General features: G+C 36.5%; 2 protein-coding genes across 14 annotated transcripts; one reads left to right on the top strand and one right to left on the bottom strand.

The window, feature by feature from the left end:
• The first annotated feature begins 509 nt into the window (after positions 1-509).
• Positions 510-4,788, top strand: LOC126709617 (protein NONRESPONDING TO OXYLIPINS 2, mitochondrial). Of its 13 annotated transcripts, none has more exons than XR_007649445.1 (5): positions 512-841; positions 921-1,039; positions 1,528-1,591; positions 4,039-4,080; positions 4,379-4,788. XR_007649445.1 is itself a non-coding variant. In XM_050409923.1 (4 exons), the coding sequence occupies exons 1-3, from the start codon at positions 690-692 to the stop codon at positions 4,056-4,058; spliced, it is 291 nt and encodes a 96-aa protein (XP_050265880.1). In that variant the 5' UTR covers positions 510-689; the 3' UTR covers positions 4,059-4,080; positions 4,239-4,371. The 13 variants fall into 13 exon arrangements, 6 of the variants coding, with proteins under 6 accessions (XP_050265880.1, XP_050265879.1, XP_050265877.1 ...); XR_007649440.1 differs by having other exon boundaries at positions 513-841; positions 921-1,102; XR_007649441.1 differs by lacking the exon at positions 4,379-4,788 and adding an exon at positions 4,239-4,371 and having other exon boundaries at positions 513-841; positions 921-1,102.
• Positions 4,789-7,274: 2,486 nt separating this feature from the next.
• LOC126709980 (putative pentatricopeptide repeat-containing protein At5g47460) lies at positions 7,275-9,387 on the bottom strand. Its single transcript, XM_050410361.1, has one exon. It carries the CDS (start codon positions 9,277-9,279, stop codon positions 7,513-7,515), a length of 1,767 nt encoding a protein of 588 aa, XP_050266318.1. The 5' UTR covers positions 9,280-9,387; the 3' UTR covers positions 7,275-7,512.
• Between the last annotated feature and the right edge of the window lie 12,691 nt (positions 9,388-22,078).

The following is a 22,078-nucleotide window of genomic DNA, read 5'->3' as shown; positions in this document are numbered from 1 at the left end:
GTTTATTTGATTTTGATCCTTTAAATTGCAAAAATAAATTAATCACTTTTTTTTATTCTTAAAAAAAAAATCATTTTTTCTAAATTTATAAAGGATAGTTAAAACTTATAAAAAATAAAAATAAAAATAAATGATTGTTAGAACTCTGTACATTTTATTTGTTCTAACCGTAGTGTAGTTACCATTTTGATCCCTTAAATTACAAAACTTGTTGTTAAACCCATCATTATTAAATTAATGTCAATCTGGACTCCCATCAAGTTCCGTTAACTATTCCTAAATGATGTTAAGATGCTGTTTGCTTTTAAATAAAACAAACTCAAGTAGGCCAAAATTATAGTAAATTTTTTAAAATTCAGGGAGTTAATTGTAAATTTTGGGAAAAAATTTATACAGAAAATGTAGGAATTGAAGTAATAATTTAATATCAATTTAAAAGGTTCAAGAGATTAATTATAAACATTAAAAAATGATAATTATTCTAAAAAAAAAAACTAGCGGGTCCAAGCTCCAAACCCGAATTAAGCCTTGTACAAGTCAGAGGCGATATAGTTGGACTCGGTTCTGTAATTCTGTTGCCTAAAACCCTAAACCCTAAACCCTAAACCTTGCCGCCGTGAAACCCAAACTTCCTTCTCCTTCGAATCATTTTTCACATCATCATTTCCGTTCTGTTCAATAATTCAATAATGGCTTCAGCTTGCAACAGATTCGTGAGCAGAACATCCCTATCGTCCATCAAATCCGCCATCAGATCCAACGTCCGTACGTCTCCAAGCTTCACCAAATCCGCCACTTCCGCCTCCACTTCCATTCCTCTTCGCCGATTCTCACTCTCCCGGTAAATACAGACTCTCTTTCTCTCTTCAAATCTATGTATTGTTTTTCAACATTACTAATAAATATGATGATATTGGCAGAATTCCAGTGGAATTAGGAGGCGTACAGTCACTGTTGCCACTTCACAGTACGGTGGCGACGGCGAGAATGACGTCGTGCCTGAGCACAACATCGAGGAGTTGCCGAGCGCTTTCACAGGGTACACTCTGCTGCACCTCTCCAGGCCTCTAATATAACAAATTTTTTCCCTTTCTTTTTAACTGTGAGTAGATTTTGCTTGCTTTCCCCTACTAATTTTCTTGCTCTCTCACTTTAAATTGCTCGCCTACTTTTCGGTTGTTGATTTCCCATTGTTTGCTTCGAGTTATAAAACAATATAATGGAAATTGAAAGACCAACATGTTTAAAATTAAAATCTAATATGCTTGCGGGTTAAAGTGACGGGTAATTTAGTACATTGTAAGTTTTAGTGTCATTGTTGTGTTAGGATAACGAACTTTTCGGATTAATTTAGGAGTAGGGTGGGAGAGATATCGAGGCAGCATAGTTATTAGATTTTTGTTGTATGCTCTTGATTTGAGTGAGTCTATTTCGTGAGTGGAATTAATTGGGGCAATGGTTTGGGAGTGGAAGTGATTTGGTGGAGGATCTTAAACGCTATCTGACTGGAGTATTTGGTTCCTGCAGGCACATAACTTGACTGTGGTTGAAAGAAATAAATTGGGAATTTGCAGGACCTGCCAATAATCAAGTATGAAAATGAGTGCTCTCTTAGTAGCATTAAGACTGTTTAGTACTTTAGTTATACAAGGATAGAGACTCGTGTTTCAGGTTTATCTGGAATTTTGATATTTGAATTGTATTGATACTCGCAAAATGTTATATGGGGGAAGTGGCCCTTGATTGTAACATATACAAGTTAATGTTTTTTTTTTTTTTTTTTTTTTTTTTTTTTTTTTTAAATTTAGGCATTTTCTTCTGATGTGTCAGTTTCTTATTACCTTTTGGATTATTTATTCTTGGTAGTCAATTTTGATTTTCTCAATGGGTAAAGTAGTTTTGCAGTTTGTTCAGTTGGATTGTACCTTTAAAATTTGTATGAGTAGTGTTCAGCTTCTACTCATCTACTAACCATGTATTATGTGAGAATTTATATGAACCAATCAATCACGTTACCTTGTAGTGTCCAGTGCAAGGACAGACTTATCTGTGTAGCAAAACACTGTTCATATTATGAGACGCAAAACACTGTTCAATCAGTTTATATGATTATCAGTCCTTGCTTCATTTGCTTACTGCTCACTAGCAGTTGTGTACTGTAGCAAATAGCCTTTAGTTCAAATGGCATCTCGGCATCTCCACCCCCCCATAATTATAGGGTGGTAGGTCAGAGACTCAGGCTAGGGTTTCAAGTCCCCTCAAGTGTGTGAGTATAATACCTAGAAAAATAAGTTAATAAATAATTATTCTAAATATGGTGTCAATTATTTCCTTTGCTCACATCACTTCGTAAAATCTAACCTGCATGGCTTCCCTGATGCGTACATGGATGCCCTCCCTATATTGCTAATGCATGCTGCTTAAAAATCCATCTTATTTGTCTGTAATTTTCCTGGAAAAAAGTTTTAACTTTTTGTGAAACTTATTTAGTAGTATACTATATAGTCTCTCCTGAAACCTTGCAATAAATTTGGGAGAAAGGATTTAGATGGGAAGAAAAGAAAATGGATGGAAAATAATGTAGGAATTGTATTTTCTCCTTTTGGTAGTCTTAAGTAGGGAGAGGTTGGGATTTGCAAGGAAATTGAACCTCCTTTTTAAGGATTTTCTTTCCACTCAAAACAAATGGATTTGAGTGGGAAAGAAAATTTTCTTTATTCATGAAAATACTCCCAACACAAATTATTTACACAAAAGGTTTAATGGTATAAATCAAAATATACTTTTTCCTTTCATTTCCTAATCTCTCCTTAACCACGGAATGGATGATCCTTTTCCCAACTTTCCATCATGAAGAACCAAACAAGAAGAGGATCGCTGTCTATCCTTTTCATTCCTTTCCTTTCCATATGGATAAGTATCCTTCCTTTCCTTTCTTTTAAAACTTGCAGACATAGTGTGAGTGATAATTTTCTTTTCCAAGGCACAATGTTTCCTATGGAAAATGAAGCTTAAATTCTTGCCAGAAGTAGGTTTCTTGAGCAAACATTTTGCAGTGTAATAATTCCTAAAGCATTGCCAAATACAGAGCGAGCATGAGGGCTGGCATAAAAAGAAAAATTTGCAAGAAAATCTCCCATACAGATCGTACATACATGATGTTCAGTATTGATGCCATTATTATTGTTTTTATTCTCTTTGCTCTTGTGCTTCACTCATTCAGTTCTTTGATGCCAGCACCTAGCCTTTTCTTGTCCATAATATTCTATTCGCTTTTGTGCTTCACTCATTCCATTTTATCTTTTAAGCCAGCACAGCTTTTATTCCGATATCTTATAGTAAACAGCTTCCACTAGAACATCTTGTGAGTTATCAGCTACCTCTACCATAGTCTCACAGCCTAAATGTTGTTTTTTCATCTGCATTAGATTAAATATTATTTGTTTTGCTAAGTTGAAATAGGTTTTCCTACCAAGTACCAATAGGTAGAGGATATGTTCTGGAGAAAAATTGCTCTTCACTTTGCTAAGTTTAAATAGGTTTTCCTACCCAGTACTAATAAATAGAGGATACATTCTGGTGAAAAGCTGCTCTTGACTTTTTGGCGGGTACTTCACTGAATTCACCATGTTCTTTATTAGCTTTTCTATTGCTCCCATCCACAATAGTTTTTATATTTTTGAAATATGGTAAGTTCAGAATTAGGCATCCAGATTTTTGGTGGAAGTTACAGACTAACAGTGTGTCCTATAATCCTATCTTGTTACACCAGACATATTTTAGTAAACCATTGCCTATAGCTTTTTAATGAAGCGATGCAAGGAAACCAAAATCAATAGTTACCATGAAAAGATCCAATAAATTGGAAATCATAACAAGTTGAAGAAATTAGAGTTGACATTGCAAGATCAGTAAATAGAGTGTATAATCCAATGATATTCCAAATCTAGGTGTTTTGGCTTGAATTTGTTTCACATAGAGTGAATCATTTACAAGTGACTAAGAATTCTGTGGTAACATAGCTGCTCCTTTTCTCAGATGGAATTGATGGTACGTGAGACGTGTGTGCCGTATTTGGAGGTGGGCCCCGTCATCTATGCTCCGATTTATTGAAATTAAAACAATGTGATAAACTACACTAGAAGATACGAGTCGCTTGTCATTCTTGATTACAGGGGAATCTGGGGGCTAATTTAGCTGTTTCTTCTCTAAACGCACATCATTTACAATATTTGCAGAATTATTACATATGAGAGCACATAGGAATCTTCACTTGGATGAGATCTGAATGCTACCATCTCTGTTATTTTCCACTTAAATCATGTGGTTTTACTGGTATGTTTCTTATGATGTCTTTTTTTATTCTTTGTTGGTTTAGAGCTTGGTCAGTCGGTTCCAAGGTGACTATATAGCAGTCCACCACAACGAGAGCTTGTCTACACAGGAATGGAAAATCTTTCAGCAAGATTTTGTAGTTTTTGTTTTCAAGGTTCAGTTATTTTAAAGGATACTGCTTGAGCCTTAAAGCGGTGAAACTGAATTTGATTCTTCCCAGCACAGAGATATTTGTTCTGTAGCTATTCATTATGTTTAATTGTCAAGTCTGTATCTCCAGATGACACACCCTTGCTTTCCCTGTCTGCATCATTTTGTATTCTTCTGTCCTGGTTCTTGCTTTTTACTTGCAAACTTGTTGCAATTCCTTTGGATCCCCAAAGCCAAGAAATACGGTCCTAAGCCAGCGTGATGATATTTGATGTTAATGTAAGTGAACTTCTATTGTTCCCAGTGCTTAGTTTTCCAAGAAATTTATCAGCCATTACCGTGTATTCAAATAAGACATCCTTTGTGTTTAGCCAAAAAAAAAAAAAAAAAAAGACATCCTTTGCGGTATTCCCCACTATATCATATTAAAAAAAAAAAAAAAAAAATGAAGGCAGATACCAATATATTTTTTTATAAAAAAGGTCACATTTCTTTTTTCCGTTTTTATGGGAGCAAGATAAATTAAGAAAAGCAAAATGCACCAAATGGATCATATGATAGGGGAAAATGTTCCCAGATGGAATTGATGGATCTTTAGACGTGCACTGTACCAAGGAGGTGGCCAAGTGGGTTCTTCATCTTTACTTATTTTTGTTAGTCCATCCGAACAAGCTCACATGTGATTATGAATTATGATCTATGGGTCCTGTTAATGGGTGCCTTTTAAGACTTTTGGTAATAGACTATTTAGGAAAGTTTTAATACAATTTTGATGGGAAATATAGAAAGCTGTCTCCCAAATCCTTTTTATTTTATTTTTTTTTTCACATAAAAAGTTTCTAAAAATATTTTCTAAATCAATACCCTTAGAGCATTAGTTAATATTTCTTATGATCTATTAAGTCTTACATGAAGCAGAAATAAAGGAATGATTGGCTAAATCTATGAGACTGGAATACTGCATATTTTCCGAATAGTGAAGATGAAAGCTGCTAGAAATACTATTGAATGTTTATATGATATTCAAGGCAATGGAATTGACAACATTGCATTTAAAAAATAAAATAAAATGATGGCTGTTTTGTTCTATAACATGCTGGGAAATACACATATCTTGATAGGGAGATAATAATAGTTCAGCCAAATAAAAAAAAAAGAAGTAGAACAGAAAATCATGTTATAGTAAGAAGAAAGTACTAGTTCAAGTGTATTGAAGTGTATATGCTAATTATGCTAAGGTGCTGTCTTTTGTATGCAGCATGCGATTAAGAGAGTCTTAACAGTATTCAAGTGTACTGGGCTGGCTTATTAATTTTGCCAAAAAGAGTTATCAAATTGGTTGAACAAAGATTTAATCAATACTTGTAGATTAGGAAAGCTGAGAAGGCAGTTGGGGCTTGATTGAGTTGCTTGGGAGGTATCAACTATTTCAAAGCAGGAGGGTAGGTTGGGTTTAAAAATGGGGATTGGAATAGAGTTTCCTGTTTGATCAAGTTGGTGGTTCCATTTAGAAGAAGTTTTTGGGTGGTTTCTATATCAAGAGAGCTCGTGGGCATGAAGAAAGCTGCTTCGTTTGAGGGATGCAGTTAGAGCTCTGATGTAGTTTATAATAGGCAAGGGTGATTCAAAGTTTTATCTGAGTCATGATAATTGACATCCAAAAGAGCCACCCTACCAGAACCTTGGGCATGGATATTTATATGCTTCTAGCACCATGATAGCTAACCTTTTGAGTGTCATTCATAATTGGAAGTTGGTTCTAGCCTCCAACAAGATCATAAGAATTCGTATTAATCCAAAGCAAGAAATATGAAGTACAGATCAGGCGTATTTAATATGAAGTTATCTGGCTTCCTACTGCACCTGATAAGCATTCAAATTTGGGAGGCTATTAAATGTTGCATGGTGAAAAGCAAATGTTTTACTGGCCATATTCCTAAACATTCTTTCATTTCTTGGTTGACTATGTAGGATTGGCTAACAAGAAGAGAAAGGTTAGTTAAATGGGGTTACATGTATCTTCTACAGGAGTGGATTGGAAACAAGAGACCATTCGTCTTTGAATGCTCTTTTAGAAAGAGAAGTTGAAAGTGCTGAGGAAGTGTTTATTTTGTTTTTTTTTAGGCATATCGGCAGTAAGGATGAAGAGCTTACAGTATGCAAGATGTCTTGAGCAGCAACCATTTATCTTGTTTGGATGGATAAGAATGCAAGAATTCAGGATGGAAGAGCTAGAAATGAAGTGGAGTTGCTGAAATCTACCATAGTTGATGTAAGAGCAAGGATGGCAGCTAGGACGAAGGTTAAAAAATCGATTCAAAATGCGGTGTGTTGTGTTGTATTTTGAGAATTACATGCTCTGTTGTTGTTGTTGTCTGATTGATCAGGATAGAACGTAGTGTTTAGTTGCTCTGTGGTTTGCAGCTTTTGCTGCTTGTGATGTATCTGTTGTATTTTTATTTTTTTTTTCTCATTTAGTTGAATAAATTCTTATTCATCCAAAAAAATAGTCTTTCTATTCCTTGTTTATTTAGACCTTGGTCTGCCAAATCCAAGGTGACATTTTGGTCAGCATCTCCAGAGAAGAGCTGGAATTGATGGTTTGTGATAAGTGGGCTTTGATAGGGAGGTGGACTCCTTTCATCTCTGCTTCAATGTATTCTTTGTCTGTCTGAACAGACTGGTATTTATTTCATGCGCTTATGGTCTAGTAAGTCTTTCTATTCCTTGTTGATTTAGAGCTTGGTATACAAGGTGACATTTTAGAGACCACCACCATGACAATAAAATTGTCCGTTCAATGTTTATTTATATTATGCTAAACTGGCTAGTAAACCTATAAATTCTACAACACCCTCGGTTGCCTAGAGAACATTATTTTTTCCTAGTTGCTATGGTTTTTACTTGCCGATGTCTTGGGCATGCTTTGGATCCTTAAGGCAAACAAATGCCAGTCCAAAAGCTAGGTGGTGATCTTTGATGTCAGTCTTGAAATAACATGAAGTTGCATAAACATTGTTAAAGTTATCATCGCAAGAAGGAAAGATTTGCATTAACATTATCCACCACAATCCAACTACGACCAGCTTCTTTTCTCACCTGTTTCTTCCTCATTGACTCCCTGACTTCCCTTGCATGTCCCCATTTTCCATAAAGTGCATAAATATTAGATAGCATAACATATACATAATCATCATCACCTTCCAACTTTAAAACCATTGAAGCTGCAGTCCTTGCAAGCTTCAGATTCCCACAAGCCCCACAAGCACCAAGCAAAGCCCTCCAGACCAATCCACATGACCCAAAACCCAGCTCAAAGATCATCCTCTCTGCTCTCCACACCTCCCCCCTTTGTCCCATAAGCCGGATCATAGAACAACAATGCTCAGCAATTGGTTCAATCCCATAATCCTCCATCATTGATTCAAAGTATTGGGTAGCAGTTTCTAATGACACTTGGTTATGTGAACATGCAGATAAAACATTAAGAAATGTGATCCCATCCGGTTTCACATCCCTCTCCATTTTTAGCTGCTCAAAGAGTTGGATCACTTTTGTAGAATCACCATTTAGTGCAAAGCCAGATATCATTGCATTCCATGTTACCAAGTTCTTTATGGGTAGCGACTGAAACATCAACTCAGCATTCTTTACTCTTCCACATTTGGAGTACACGTCAACTAAAGCGCTTCCCACAACTATGGATTTACCCAAACCGCATTTTATTGTACAACAATGAATCAGCATCCCCCATGTTAAAGCTGATAGACCAGCAATTCCACTTAAGATGCTTGAAAATGTGAACTGATCCATTTCTATGTCCTTTGAGTGCATTCTACAGAAAAAGTTCAGAGCTTCTCGTGCTCTATCTCGGTTTACATAACCTGTTATTATTGAATTCCAGGAAGATGAATTTGGACTTGGCATGGTTGACATAATATGAATGGCATCTTCTATGTCACCAAAATGAGCCAAACCGTTTATCAGTTCATTGTATGAGATTGTGTCAGGGTTAGGCATCTGCTGCAAAAAGCCAAATGCTTGAACTAGCAATCCATTTCTAGCACTTGCTGCTATAACTGAATTCCAAGAAATAGTATCCTTGTCTTTCATCTTGTTAAACACAAGGATTGCACTATCAATATCTCCACATTTCCCATACATATCAATCAAGCAATTGCCAACAAAAATGCTGCATTGTACACCAAATTTCACTATCTTGGTGTGAATTGACTTGCCTAGTTGCAACAAACACAACTGGCCACAAGCAGCTAAAGCAGCCGTAAATGTAAACGAGTCTGCAAAAATGTCAGACCTTTCCAGCTGAACAAACAAATCCAATGCCTTACTAAACCGCCCAGAGTGAACGTATCCAGAAATCAAAGTATTCCAAGAAACCACACTTGGTTGAGGAATTTCAGCGAACAATTTGTGGGCGTCACTCAATGAATCTTTTACGTATAATCTGACAAGGGCAGCGGAGACAAAGACATTGGAAACAAACCCAGATCGTAGAATGTAGCTATGGAGCTGGTGGCCATAAGAGTAGTAGCCCAGGTTCGTAGAAGCTCGGACAAGGTGAACCAGAGCATAAGCATTTGGTTTGGTGCCATAGTTGAGCTCACAAGAGGCCTCATATAAGGCCAACTCTGTGTTGGAGCTACCTTGGGCTAGTGCCAAAATGAGATTGTTCCATGAGTCAAAATGTGTACTAATGAATTTTGTTAGAAGTAGTTGGGAATGTTTTTGTTTTTGTAGGCACTTTTGGACACTCTTTAAGAGAGATTGTTGCATAGCTTTGTAATTGTAAACATAGCGTTATCCGCACCTTTACGCTCAATACCACTAAGGCGCGGGGGAATGGTTTTGGACACAGAAAAAAGATTTCTCGTTTTTGAGAGGTTGATTAAAATGTGCGTTTCGCTTGCATGAAATTTTCAACCTTATTTTACTATTTAGTTTATTTTTACTATTATTTATAAGTTTTAATTTACTTTTTGATACTATTTATAAGTTTCACTATATAAATAACTTTTATCTTTATTTATATTACTTTCAGTGAAAAAATTTCAATTTCAGCAAAATAAGTGGATCACAAAACGACTTGGAAATAGCAAAAAAACATATATCAGCTGGCAAAGGATGCAGCCAACAGTGAAAAAGCTATTAAAGTAAAAAAATAAGTCAAAATTTCAAGTTACAATTTTAGTAGTTTTTTCCGCATGAATGTAAATGGGTGTAAAAAGTGGGTAATAAATACTAATATACCATTATTAAATGGATAAAGTTTAGTTATAAAATTTGTTATAACCTAAGACTATAACAACTTTACTCAATATCTTTTTATTAGAGGTGAATTTTGACAAGTCCACCATTAGATTACATCTTCTTCTTATATACTTCATGTTTGCAAAATTTCTAGAAAATTGAAGATCAATAGCTATGTTATCAATAAATTTTTTAAATTGTAAGTTTTTATAGTTTAAAATTATGCATAAAATATAAGTTTATGAATTATATAGTAAATAATATCCGATTAATACAAAATTTGATATGTATATTAAGAACGTAAAGAACACGCAATTTAATTGTTAGATTTTCAAAATATGTAATTGTGGGGTCCAATAATTGATGGGCCAGGCCCACTTGCTGATGGAGAGTTCAAAGGCCTAAGCCGAAAAAGGTCATGGCCCGAGCTCAAGAATAATAAGGCCCAATTGGCCCGGAGAAGCAGCCGAGGACAGTGCAGTCCTCGGCTGACCCAAAGATCCACCAAGAAGAGGGGCAAAACGGTAAAGGGACATGCTTGAAGGGAAATCTAAAATATCTAGGAAAGGCTGCCTTTACCATCTTCCCATGCATATCTCTGCGTCTAACAGAGCCTTATCCTTTAACTTTTTTAACCACTCCCAACAACTCTGGGTTTGGATTGACAGGACAAGTATCAGTCTTGGAAATGTCGACTCTACACGTGGACGAAGGAAAGTGAATGCAGACTAGTATAAAAGAAAAAATAAGTAATCTAAGAGGGGGGGCTGGGGCGACTGGCCAAAAAAGAAAGGCTCCCAGTCTACCTCTAGAAGAAAGGCTCCAAGGGTGAAAGCGCTTAAATCACATATGAACACCACCAGAACCACCACTAGGTAACTAAGGCCTAGCCTTTCGAATCCACTCTCTACAAATGATATTGTTTGGGCCCATTCACGTGCGAACCCAACTCTACTGCGGTTCGTCGTGAAACGTGACCCTACAATTGGCGCCGTCTGTGGGAAAGGCTTGCGCGTTAGCTCGAGCGGTGGTGAAGTTGAGCTTCTGTCGAACAAGGGTCTATGAGGGTGCCTTTATGACCGGCGACACATTGTTGTTATTCCAACATAAGTTCCCACTAGGGGCTACGTCTCACAGTGTCAATGGCATGGGCAAGTCTAGGGGCTTCAAACATCAGGCTAGCTTCCCCCACCTTGTTCGAGGAGCTAAACCTTCGGAAGATAAATAAACAAAGAAAAATACAAGTTTTGGACAGAACCAAGGCCTTGTATGGTCCTCGGACCCAAGCCTCTGGGGAAACCAACTACTTACAAAGAAAATACAAGTTTTGGACAGAACCAAGGCCTTGTATGGTCCTCGGACCCAAGCCTCTGGGGAAACCAACTACTTACAAAGACAATACAAGTTTTGGACAGAACCAAGGCCTTGTATGGTCCTCGGATCCAAGCCTCTGGGGAAACCAACTACTTACAAAGACAATACAAGTTTTGGACAGAACCAAAGCCTTGTATGGTCCTCGGACCCAAGCCTCTGGGGAAACCAACTACTTACAAAGAAAATACAAGTTTTGGACAGAACCAAGGCCTTGTATGGTCCTCGGACCCAAGCCTCTGGGGAAACCAACTACTTACAAAGACAATACAAGTTTTGGACAGAACCAAGGCCTTGTATGGTCCTCGGACCCAAGCCTCTGGGGAAACCAACTACTTACAAAGACAATACAAGTTTTGGACAGAACCAAGGCCTTGTATGGTCCTCGGACCCAAGCCTCTAGGGAAACCAACTACTTACCAAAGACAATACAAGTTTTTGACAGAACCAAGGCCTTGTATGGTCCTCGGACCCAAGTCTCTGGGGAAACCAACTACTTATAAGGAAAAACTACGTTACATGGATTCTCTAGTTTGCCCTCGGATCCTCAACACTAAAGGGACCAGTACGGAATGGAGTAACGTGTTTCCAAAAGCATAATCGAAGTCATGCAATGCTCGGTCACTCCCTCGGATGAATTATTTAGAATTTGTCGTTCTCAGACAGTATTCTCGCACTTATTACAGAACGTTCAACCATTATCTCGGTTAGTTTCCTAAGTTTAACTTACTATGAGTTATTATTATTATGCCTGATAGTGTCGGTAAATTAGAATTAGTTGGATTGTGTTTCAAGAGTTCTTGCTTTAAATACCGCCGAGGAGAAACACACACATGGAGCACACCCATTCACAAAGTAGTGTTGTCAAAGGAACAGTATTCAAAACAAGTAAAGAAATTTCCATTTTTTTTTTTACTAAAACAAAGAAATAGTACAGCGTACAATGAAAAGCTGGAATCAGTTTGTGTCAAAGCTCACTACATAACCAAAAAGAAAGGAAGATACAAGAGAATAAGATAAAGTCGAGGAAGTAGATCAGAGGAGAGGTTGGTTACAGCTCCAAGACCTTGTTCTTCCTCAATGCTTTCACATGCCCACAACTCAAACAGCAAAAGAGACCCAACTTGAGCCTGACACCGCTGAAGGAAAGGTGCAGGGAGTTGGAAGTTGAGGGGCTTTCTCTAAATATTTGCCCGCCACAAGGCAGAGGCGCTGATGGCGGAGAATCTTTCTTCTGACACACCAAAATTCTGGCATGAACAGAACTTGCTTCGGATTTTGACTAAAAGAGGGAGAGACACCCTTTCCTCTCGATCGAAATGGAGTATTCTCTTAAACTTATGCTTCCTGTGCCCATACCTCACTATTTTGAGTCTTATGAGGACACGACGATTCCGTGGCGGAGAGAGTTCCTTCTCCCCAACCCTCGCCTCAAACATGTTATGCTAAGAGAGGACAGCACTGAGTATAGGAGCTGTGATTTGGGAGAAAGCTAAAGGAGTTGTGTGTAGGGAAAGCAACTATGTCTCCCATTTATTTAAGGGAATAGGGTGGTGACAGTTAATTCATGCAGCATCCCAAGGGACGCTACAGACAAAATAGTTCTGGCTCAACTTCCAACGTCAACTGCAATCACAAGATTAAAGAAGTCTCGTAAAGGCGCACCTCGAACACTGGGACGCCAAAAAGTACCGCGTGACCAAAGGCTACAGAAATATCTCTTAACTTGTGGACCTAGTGAGTTCGCGGCCCAGGCCCGTTCTGCATGAGGACCCAGGAACTATGGCCCATGCCAAGAAATAGCCATGGCCGAGAACAACCCCTACTCGGCGCCTCGTGAAATACCTGAGGAAGGGGAGAATCTGAACTCAAAAAGTTTTGGACAGAACCTAGGACTTGCATGGTCCTTGGACTCAAACCTATGGGGAAACCAAGTACGCAAAAGAAAAGAAAAACATAAGTTTTGGACAGAACCTAGGACTTGCATGGTCCTCGGACTCAAGCCTATGGGGAAACCAAGTACTCGAAAAGTTTTGGACAGAACCAAGGCATTGCATGGTCCTCGGACTCAAGCCTCTGAGGAAACCAAATACTAGAAAAAGAACCTAGGCCTTGCATGGTTCTCGGACTCAAGCCTATTGGAACGTCAACTACTCGGACGGGAAAGTCCTCGGCTCAAATACTATAAATTGTTAAGGCCAGTGTGTTAAGATGGCAAAATGACCCCCTATTCAATAGCCTAAGGAAACTGTTCATTTTGCGGACGACATGTCCTCGAATAGTTACTTCCTACACCGCATCAAGTAATCAATTCTAATCTCAGCATTATTTTGGGGTAAGTATCGTTATTCACAGACAAGCATTGCTGTGTCCAATAATTTCGTTAAAGTTATGGTGACATCTTTTTATTAGCAAGTATTGTGGCCTTAGTTGTCATTGATTCAAATGCTATATTATCGTGCCGAGCAGTGCTTGCAAATTTATAAAAACATAGAAACAGAACATGCGAAGTAGAATAACAATAACTTTTATTAATATGAAAAATTATTACAACGTACAAAGAAGGGCTTAAACAAGCCTATACAAAAGATGAACTGCCAAAGCAACAATAGCATCCGCAATACAGATAAGTAAACAGTCAGGTGTCTTTTAAACTTGCCTTCAAAGTCTCTCCAATCTCTGCCTCAGTACTGCTCATATCAGGAGAAGAACCTTCTTTAGAAAAAGATGAAGGAGAAGGAAGAAGAATTGAAACACATGGAAGCACTTCAGCAAGCTCTTGTCATCAAGAAGCGTAAAGGAAGAAAAGGATGGAGGAGATGAATGAGGAAGACGGAGGACATGAGCAGAAGATGGAGGAGATGAATGAGGAAGATGGAGGACATGAGTAAAAGAAGGAGGAGAAGAAGAGGGAAGAGATGAAAAGAAAGAAAAATGAGCAAAAGAGGGAAAAGGAAAAGCACCAGGATGGATCTGGTGGTGGAAAGAAGAAGAAAGAGAGGCAGAAGGAGGCGCCAGTGAACGAAGAGAGGAAGAAGCAGGGGCACTTAGTCCCTGCCCCAGTCCTGACTCCTAACACACTGGTGCCATGTTAGATATGCTCATGACAGAGCGGATGGTGGTGATAATGGATGTTTTTGACTCGGTCACGCCTAAAGTGAGATGTGACGAGTCCCTGCTTCGGATTTTGGCTAAAAGGAAGGGGAGACAAATCTTGAGTCTCCGCCATCCTTGCCCTGACCGAGCCATCTCGAGCTTTATTAGGATATGGTGTTTTTGGGAATGAAGTGGTTTATTCATGGCTGACTACTGTGGTGAACTTTCTATCGAATAAGGTATAACCAGAGGGAAGAAGTGGACTCTGGGAGGAATCTAAGGGACTCAGGTATGAGAAAGTAAGTTTTTGTCTTCTCTCTTTATATAGGGGACGAGGAAAAGGGTACATAATACGTTCAGATCTCCAAGGAAATCTGCAAACATGAATGCGTCCGTTTCATTCCCCCACGCCATCAAAAACCGTTGAATCTGGGAGGCCTCGTAAAGGGAAGACATTAAAGACGCGCTTCAGATAACCAAACGGCATAAACGCATCGTGCGCAAATCAAGGGGAACGTCTTGTAGGCCGGTACATTCCCTGGGCAGGTGAAGAGTCGCCAGCACCAGTCAAGGGATGAATTAAATGAGCCATAATAAAGGCTTGGTATTATCAAAACCCCCCTCTCCAACCATGATGTCGGACAGCAGGGTTTTGAGGGGCTATTGTGGGGTCCAATAATTGATGGGCCAGGCCCACTTGTTGATGGAGAGTTCAAAGGCCTAAGCCGAAAAAGGTCATGGCCCGAGCTCAAGAATAATAAGGCCCAATTGGCCCGGAGAAGCAGCCGAGGACAGTGCAGTCCTCGGCTGACCCAAAGATCCACCAAGAAGAGGGGCAAAACGGTAAAGGGACATGATTGAAGGGAAATCTAAAATATCTAGGAAATGCTGCCTTTACCATCTTCCCATGCATATCTCTGCACCTAACAGAGCCTTATCCTTTAACTTTATTAACCACTCTCAACAACTTTGGGTTTGGATTGACAGGACAAGTATCAGTCTTGGAAATGTCGACCCTACACGTGGACGAAGGAAAGTGAATGCAGACTAGTATAAAAGAAAAAATAAGTAATCTAAGAGGGGGGGCTGGGACGACTGGCCAAAAAAGAAAGGCTCCCAGTCTACCTCCAGAAGAAAGGTTCTAAGGGTGAAAGCGCTTAAATCACATATGAACACCACCAGAACCACCACTGGGTAACTAAGGCCTAGCATTTCGAATCCACTCTCTACAAATAATATTGTTTTGGCCCATTCACGTGCGAACCCAACTCTACTGCGGTTCGTCGTGAAACGTGACCCTACAGTAATAATGTTAATTCTATTAAGTAAGATTGTAGTTTTAAGCTACAACTAGTTTTGTAACTAAACTTTATCCTTATTAAATATTGAAATATATTATATTACAATTTACAACCTATGAGATAATTTTGCATTTTTTACCTTTATTATTTTTTAAAGAAAAAATTTTCATAAAATATTTTGAGCAAATAATATGGACTTGAAATATGTAAGTTTTAGTTAGTTCAACTAATAAAATTTTTTGTCTTGAATAAAAGACCTAAGATTCATTTTCTGTATATACCAAAAATCAATTAATGTAGTAGGCTCTTAGTATGATTATAAAAAAAAATTATTACGAAAACAACATCATAAATTTAAAATAATAATAAAAAGGCCCTGGAATCATGGGTGCAGCTAAACAGGGAAGGTTTTTGGTGGGCCTGTAGCAGAGAGAGAACATGAACAAGGGCCCAAAACTTGTATAAAAAGACGCAGCTCAAGCTCAACAGTCAGGCAAGGTTGTTTTTCTTTTTCATTCGTCTCTATCTGTTTGCAGCTGCAGGTAAGTGCTTCTCCACCATCCACCTGCGATAATTATTTATGAGTCCGGCGGTTGAGAGAAGTCCACGTAAGGTTTACCATTGAAAGTGAGGTGCGGCCTGACCAATTCTTTTAGTCGGTGTGCGTGACAAAGGTCAAGGTTGGTTGGTACCACTAGTACTACTCCTTATCTAACACCAGTCGGCAGTCACTTTGTATTCTACAACCTACTTTCGGGCTTTTGTGGGTTAGTCTTGTGAAACACCCTCATCTCACACTCACCCACTGTCTTGTACCTCTTTTCTTTCTTTTATTTTTATTTTTATTTTTTTGTTTATGTACTATTTTTTAAAAAAAAAAATTTAATGAAAAAGAAAAAAATAATTGAATTTTTTAATAGTTTTTGAGATTTTTCATAAAAAAATAGTATTGAAATTTTCTTGAAATAGTCTTTTAACAAATGGGCTAAGTGAGTCATCAGTATACCAATAACTTGTTGGTGATTTTAGGGTGTGCATGGGTTAGATTGGGTCAGGTTGAGAAGATTTTTTGACCCAATCCATCTTGGTGGGTTAAAAAAAAAATTCAACCCAACCCAACCCAACCCACATGGATTGGGTTGGATCAGGTTGAACTCATGGATTGGACAATTTTTTTTATTACTATTATTATTAAATTGAGCAGAAAAAAATATATCACACTTGTCACATGAGTTGATAAACAAAATATACATTAATATATAAATTAATATTACAACTTAGTTGTAAACAAAATATGTTTAAGCATCCAACCGAGTTGATAAATAAAATATAAATGAATTAGTATCTTAATTCACTTATAAACAAAATATATCTAAAATTTTAAATTTTTTTTATTAATTATATAATATATTTAAATATATATTAAAAGAACTAATAGGATTTTATATTATATATGATAATAAGAATCAAGGAAATGCTCTACAGTCGATTTTTTTTTTTTAAATTATTAAATATATAATATATTTTAAATATATATTAAAAAATGGGTGGGTCGGGTCGGGTTTGGTGGGTTTGTAATTTTATGACCCAAACCCAATCTAACTCACTATAAAAAAAAATTTTGTAACCCAATCCAATCCACCAAACCCTAAAAACCGACCCAACCCGATAGAATGGGTTGGGTCAAATTGAGTTTAGCAGGTTGGCAGATTTTCTGCACACACCTAGGTGATTCTATAATTTTCAAAAGAAGTTTCTATTTCCAACCCCAATTCAATGTAGCCAAAAAAAAAAATCTAAGTGTTGGACAACATCATTTCGCTTCCTTTATTATTATTGTCAACAACCCCCATGTCATTCCTTCACCAGATCGACAATTCAATCTTAATAATATGTGCAGGACCACACGTGTCAAGAATGTGTTGAAAGTTCATCTACCTTATCCAGGCCAAAACATGAGTATAAAAATATGGTTAAGAATTTAAAATGATACGTATAATAATATTCAAGATTAAATTAATGCATAAAAACATAACTAACATCTATTCCTTTCTTTCTTTCTTTTCCCACAAATAACTATTATTTATTTAATATTAACAAAATATATAAACAAAAGAAAAGACAAATAATTTTTTTATTAATATATTTCAACTCAATTATTTGTTGAAATAAAACTCGACCTTTTAAATTTTCAAAATTTTCTATGATTGATTATGTATTAAGTTACCAATTATTTTCACTTTCAATACATAAAATCATCTTTTCTTTTGTTGCATAGCCTAGTTTTGACAATATTTATGGTTGGAAATAATTATTCACTAATTGCAATAACAACTGATAGAGTAAACGCAAGTATAGTCATCTGAGTAATTACAAATAGAGTCTTTCTATAAATAATCCGGTTGATTATTGATCTTTTAGTCCTACAACTACAACCCCAACCAGCCCTTGGTAAAATTAATTTTTTTTTAAAATTTTTTGAAATAAAAATAGGAAAAACATATAAAGTATATTGATAAAAAAGGAAGCACATGTTTCCAAAAGCAAGTAATTTCCTTAATTATAATTGTGGGGCCCGGCCCAAAATAATGGGCTAGTCAAACTAAGGGTCCGTTCGAGAAGCATCCTGTTTGAGGAGAAGTCACAGCCAAAACCTTATTCAAGCCCAATTGCGGTAAAAGAAACCTGTCCGAGGAGTTACTCCTCGGACATTACGAAGTTCGGACGAAAAGCTCGCCCCAACCATTGCAGTTCATCCTCCAAGCATATAAAAAAGAATAAAACCCAAAATATCTCATGGAAAGTTGCCACCACCACATTAAATGTGTCACAACCACCCTCTTGGCCGCATTAATGAGGAAAAGACCCTTGAACAGTACTACCTTGACTACTGCAACTCACAATGGAGTGATAAGGGTGTCTGATAGGACAGGTGCTCAAGTGGGGGCTTAGATGATCAACAAGTGTAAGGTTCAGATAAGAATAAGAGAGCTATATAATGTAGTGGAGTCCCTCAAAGAGGGGGACGAAGAAATGTATTGGGCATTCAGGAAATAGAATCTTCTGTTAGATATCCATTCTTATGTTTTTATTCCTGCAATAATATTGTCCATGCATCAGACCGACTAAGCTTACTGAGGCTAAGTTCTTTGACCCATCCTCTACAAATATTTATTGTGTGTTGCGCCTCGGGCCAAGGCCTGATCAATAGGGTTTGGACCAGAAAAATCGTGCAACTACAATAATATTTAAAATAGAATTAAAATGTAACTTTAACATGTTTTAGGTAAAAAAAAAGTCCCTTTTTTTTCAAGGAGAGCCACATGTCATGGGCAAGTTGGACGTTTTATTTTTTGGGGTGCTTCTTTGAAGCAACTAATTGCTTCAGTGGGTAATTTTTGAGAAATTAAATCTTAAAATAGAAAAAGAAAAAAAGAACACATGTACACACACATAACATGATAAAGTTAAACTTTTTGTAACTCTTTATAATTATTACAACACTAATTTTTTTTTTTTTGAAACAACACTAAAAAAATTTTAATTGAATTAATATTTAAAAAATTCTACAATTGGATTACACGTTTCTATTATTCTTAACACAATGTCAAATTTCATGTTAATTAAATTTTTTATTATTTGATTAATAAACTTAGATTTTTATTTATAGTTTTAGAATATAAATTTCAAGATTATAAAAAAAGGAAGTGCATTTGTCCAAAAGCAAGTAATTATCTTATAATATATATATATATATATATATGTGGGGCCTGGCCCAAAAATAATGGGCTATTCCAAATTCAGGCCCGTCCGAGGAGCGTCCTGTTCGAAGGAAAACCACATATAAAGCCCTACTCAATCCCAATAACGCCAGGGAAACCTGTCCGAGGAGTAACTCCTCCTCGGACATCACGAATCCCAGACGAGGAACTCTCTCCAGCGTATTTCAGTTCATCCTCCCAACATATAAAATGAATAAAATCCAAAATATCTCATGGAAAGCTACCACCACATTAATTGTGCCCCAACCACCCCCTTGGCCGCATTAATGAGGAAAAGACACCTGAACAGTACCGCCTTGGCCTCTGCAACTCACAAAGGGACTGACGAGGGCGTCTGATGGGACAGGTGTTCAAGTAGATGCTTAGATGATCAACAGGTGTAAGGTTGAGATGAGAGGAAGAGAACTATATAATGTAGTGGAGTCCCTCAAAGGAGGAACGAAAAAATCTGTATTGGAAACTGAAGAAATAGAATCAGAAAGAAAAGATCCATTCTTGTGTTTTTATTTCTTTTTGCAAACTATACTGTCCATGCATTAGACCGAATAGGTTCACTGAAATTAAGTTCTTTGACCCATCCTCTACAAATATTTATTGTGGGTTGCGTTTTAGGCCAAGGCCTAATCAACAGAAGTTGGGCCAGGAAAATCGTGCAACTACCATATATATTTTAAAAAGAATAAAAATATAAATTTTAAGATATTTTATGTTAAAAAGTTTTTTTTTATGAGGGCCACGAGTCATGGGCAGGTCGGTCATTCCTTTGGGGGGTGGGGTGGGGAATTCTTAGGTGTGCATTTTTGAGAAAAAAAAAAAAACATTTACAACATGATCAAATTGCACCATATATTACTTTTATATTAAATAATATATATATATATATATATTTATATAAATTTTAGATATTCTCGATAACTTTTAATTGGTTTAATGTTTTGAAAAATCTACTACTGGATTATATATTTTCATTATTTTTAATACGCATGTAAAAAATTGTGTTAATCAAATTTATTTACCATTTAGTCAATGAACTTATTTTTGTGCGAAATTTTTTTTTTCCCTTTCATGAGATTTTTTGTAAAATATAAATAAACTTAATACCTTATTATTAGCATCCTTTATGGAGGCTGGCAGCAAGTCGAGTCCAAATCCTGACCTGCTGTTAGAATTAATTAGATGTTTCCCACGGGACATAACCTAGCTACTTTTCTAAAACCAACTCTCTTTCAAGTTTGTTTTTACTTTTTAACGTTAGGTACAACATAAATTACGTATTAAATGGTTTGTTAAGGAGGATTGAGGAACTCAGTCAACAATTCAAAATCATGCTATTTGCACTTAGAGTTAGGCCGCGACGCAATCGGAACATAATTTAGGATTTGTATGCAAACAGGCATTTGAAGCACGTACTCAAGTTTCTCTTTTCAAGATTATAGTATACGTTTAGATATACTTTATAAAAAAAAGTGCTTTTTAATTTTTTTTTGCTTACAGGAGAAGTTCATGTTAGTGACTTATTTGAGTTATTTCAAATTTAATTCTTAATTAATACAACCCACCATAACAGAAATGGCTAACACTTAATATTGAAAATAGGGGGACAAAACCCAATCATTCATTCATCCAAGAGAAAAAAAAAATAGAATTAGTGGCCAAGTACGTCACGACCGAACCATTTCTCTATCAAAAAACCTGGAAATCGCTTTCTATGGTAGGGTGGAGTTTTCCATTGTAGACGCCTTGTCCATTGCATTGGTGGCCATTTATAATCCACAAAGAAGGGCCTCTTATGTAAGCTAGTTCAAACAACAGTTTTCAATATTTAAATACCTGAAAAATCTGGATTTAAAAAAAAAAAAAAAAAAACGTGTTTAGTAAAGGGTTTTATTTAGGAGTGTTTGAATTTCATTCAGGGGCGGCTACACTTGTAATTCAGGGGGTTCAAAAGAACCCCCTGACTTCAAATATATATATATATATATATTATTAATTCAATTACTTTTAAAAATATTTTTGCACAATTTGGTTTAAATCTTGCACACCCTAATCACAAATCAATTTAGCTCAAAATCAAACAACATAGATCAGCTCATCCTAAAACTAATTAACAGCACAAATCACTCTTCCTTTCTCTCATGAATATCATCTCATCTCTCTTCTCTATTTAACTCTCTGTGTATCTCCAACTCTAAGAGTAAAATGGGAGTGTTTGTAAGTTCTGAAAGACTCTCTTTATTATAAATTTATATTATATATATGTGAGAATGTGTGTGTGTTTGTTACTTGTGTATATTGTTATCATGTTATAATAACTTTTTGTTATGAAACCAGTGATTCAAGAAAAAAATAGTAAAGTCAATGATTGTTTTTTTGGAAACAAGATAGAGTTTCTACTTTAACTTAATCTAAGTGTATATATGTGTGAAGCTCCCTCTTGGAAACTTGAACCCTAACCCTTGCACGCCACACCCCACAGGCATTTATACTTGTGGAGTGACCACTGCACCAAGGGTACGCGGTGGTAAAGTCAATGATTGTTAAATGTATTATTTATGTATAGATGAGTGTGGTTATGTAGGTCAATAATTAATATAAAGTCAATAATTTATAATTAAAAAAATAACAAATAAATAATGACAACTACATAAAAATAAAAATGTTAGACAAACTTAACAAAATAAAATGGTCACATCTACATTAACAATAGATAACAACAATTGATAATAAACTATTATATGACGATTTCAAAATATAAAAACTTGTAAAAAGAAACTA

This window comes from Quercus robur, chromosome 12 (genome assembly GCF_932294415.1).
Source record: "Quercus robur chromosome 12, dhQueRobu3.1, whole genome shotgun sequence".
NCBI lineage: Eukaryota > Viridiplantae > Streptophyta > Magnoliopsida > Fagales > Fagaceae > Quercus > Quercus robur.
Note: the sequence above shows the minus strand (reverse complement) of the source record. Positions and strands in the feature narration are given on the sequence as shown.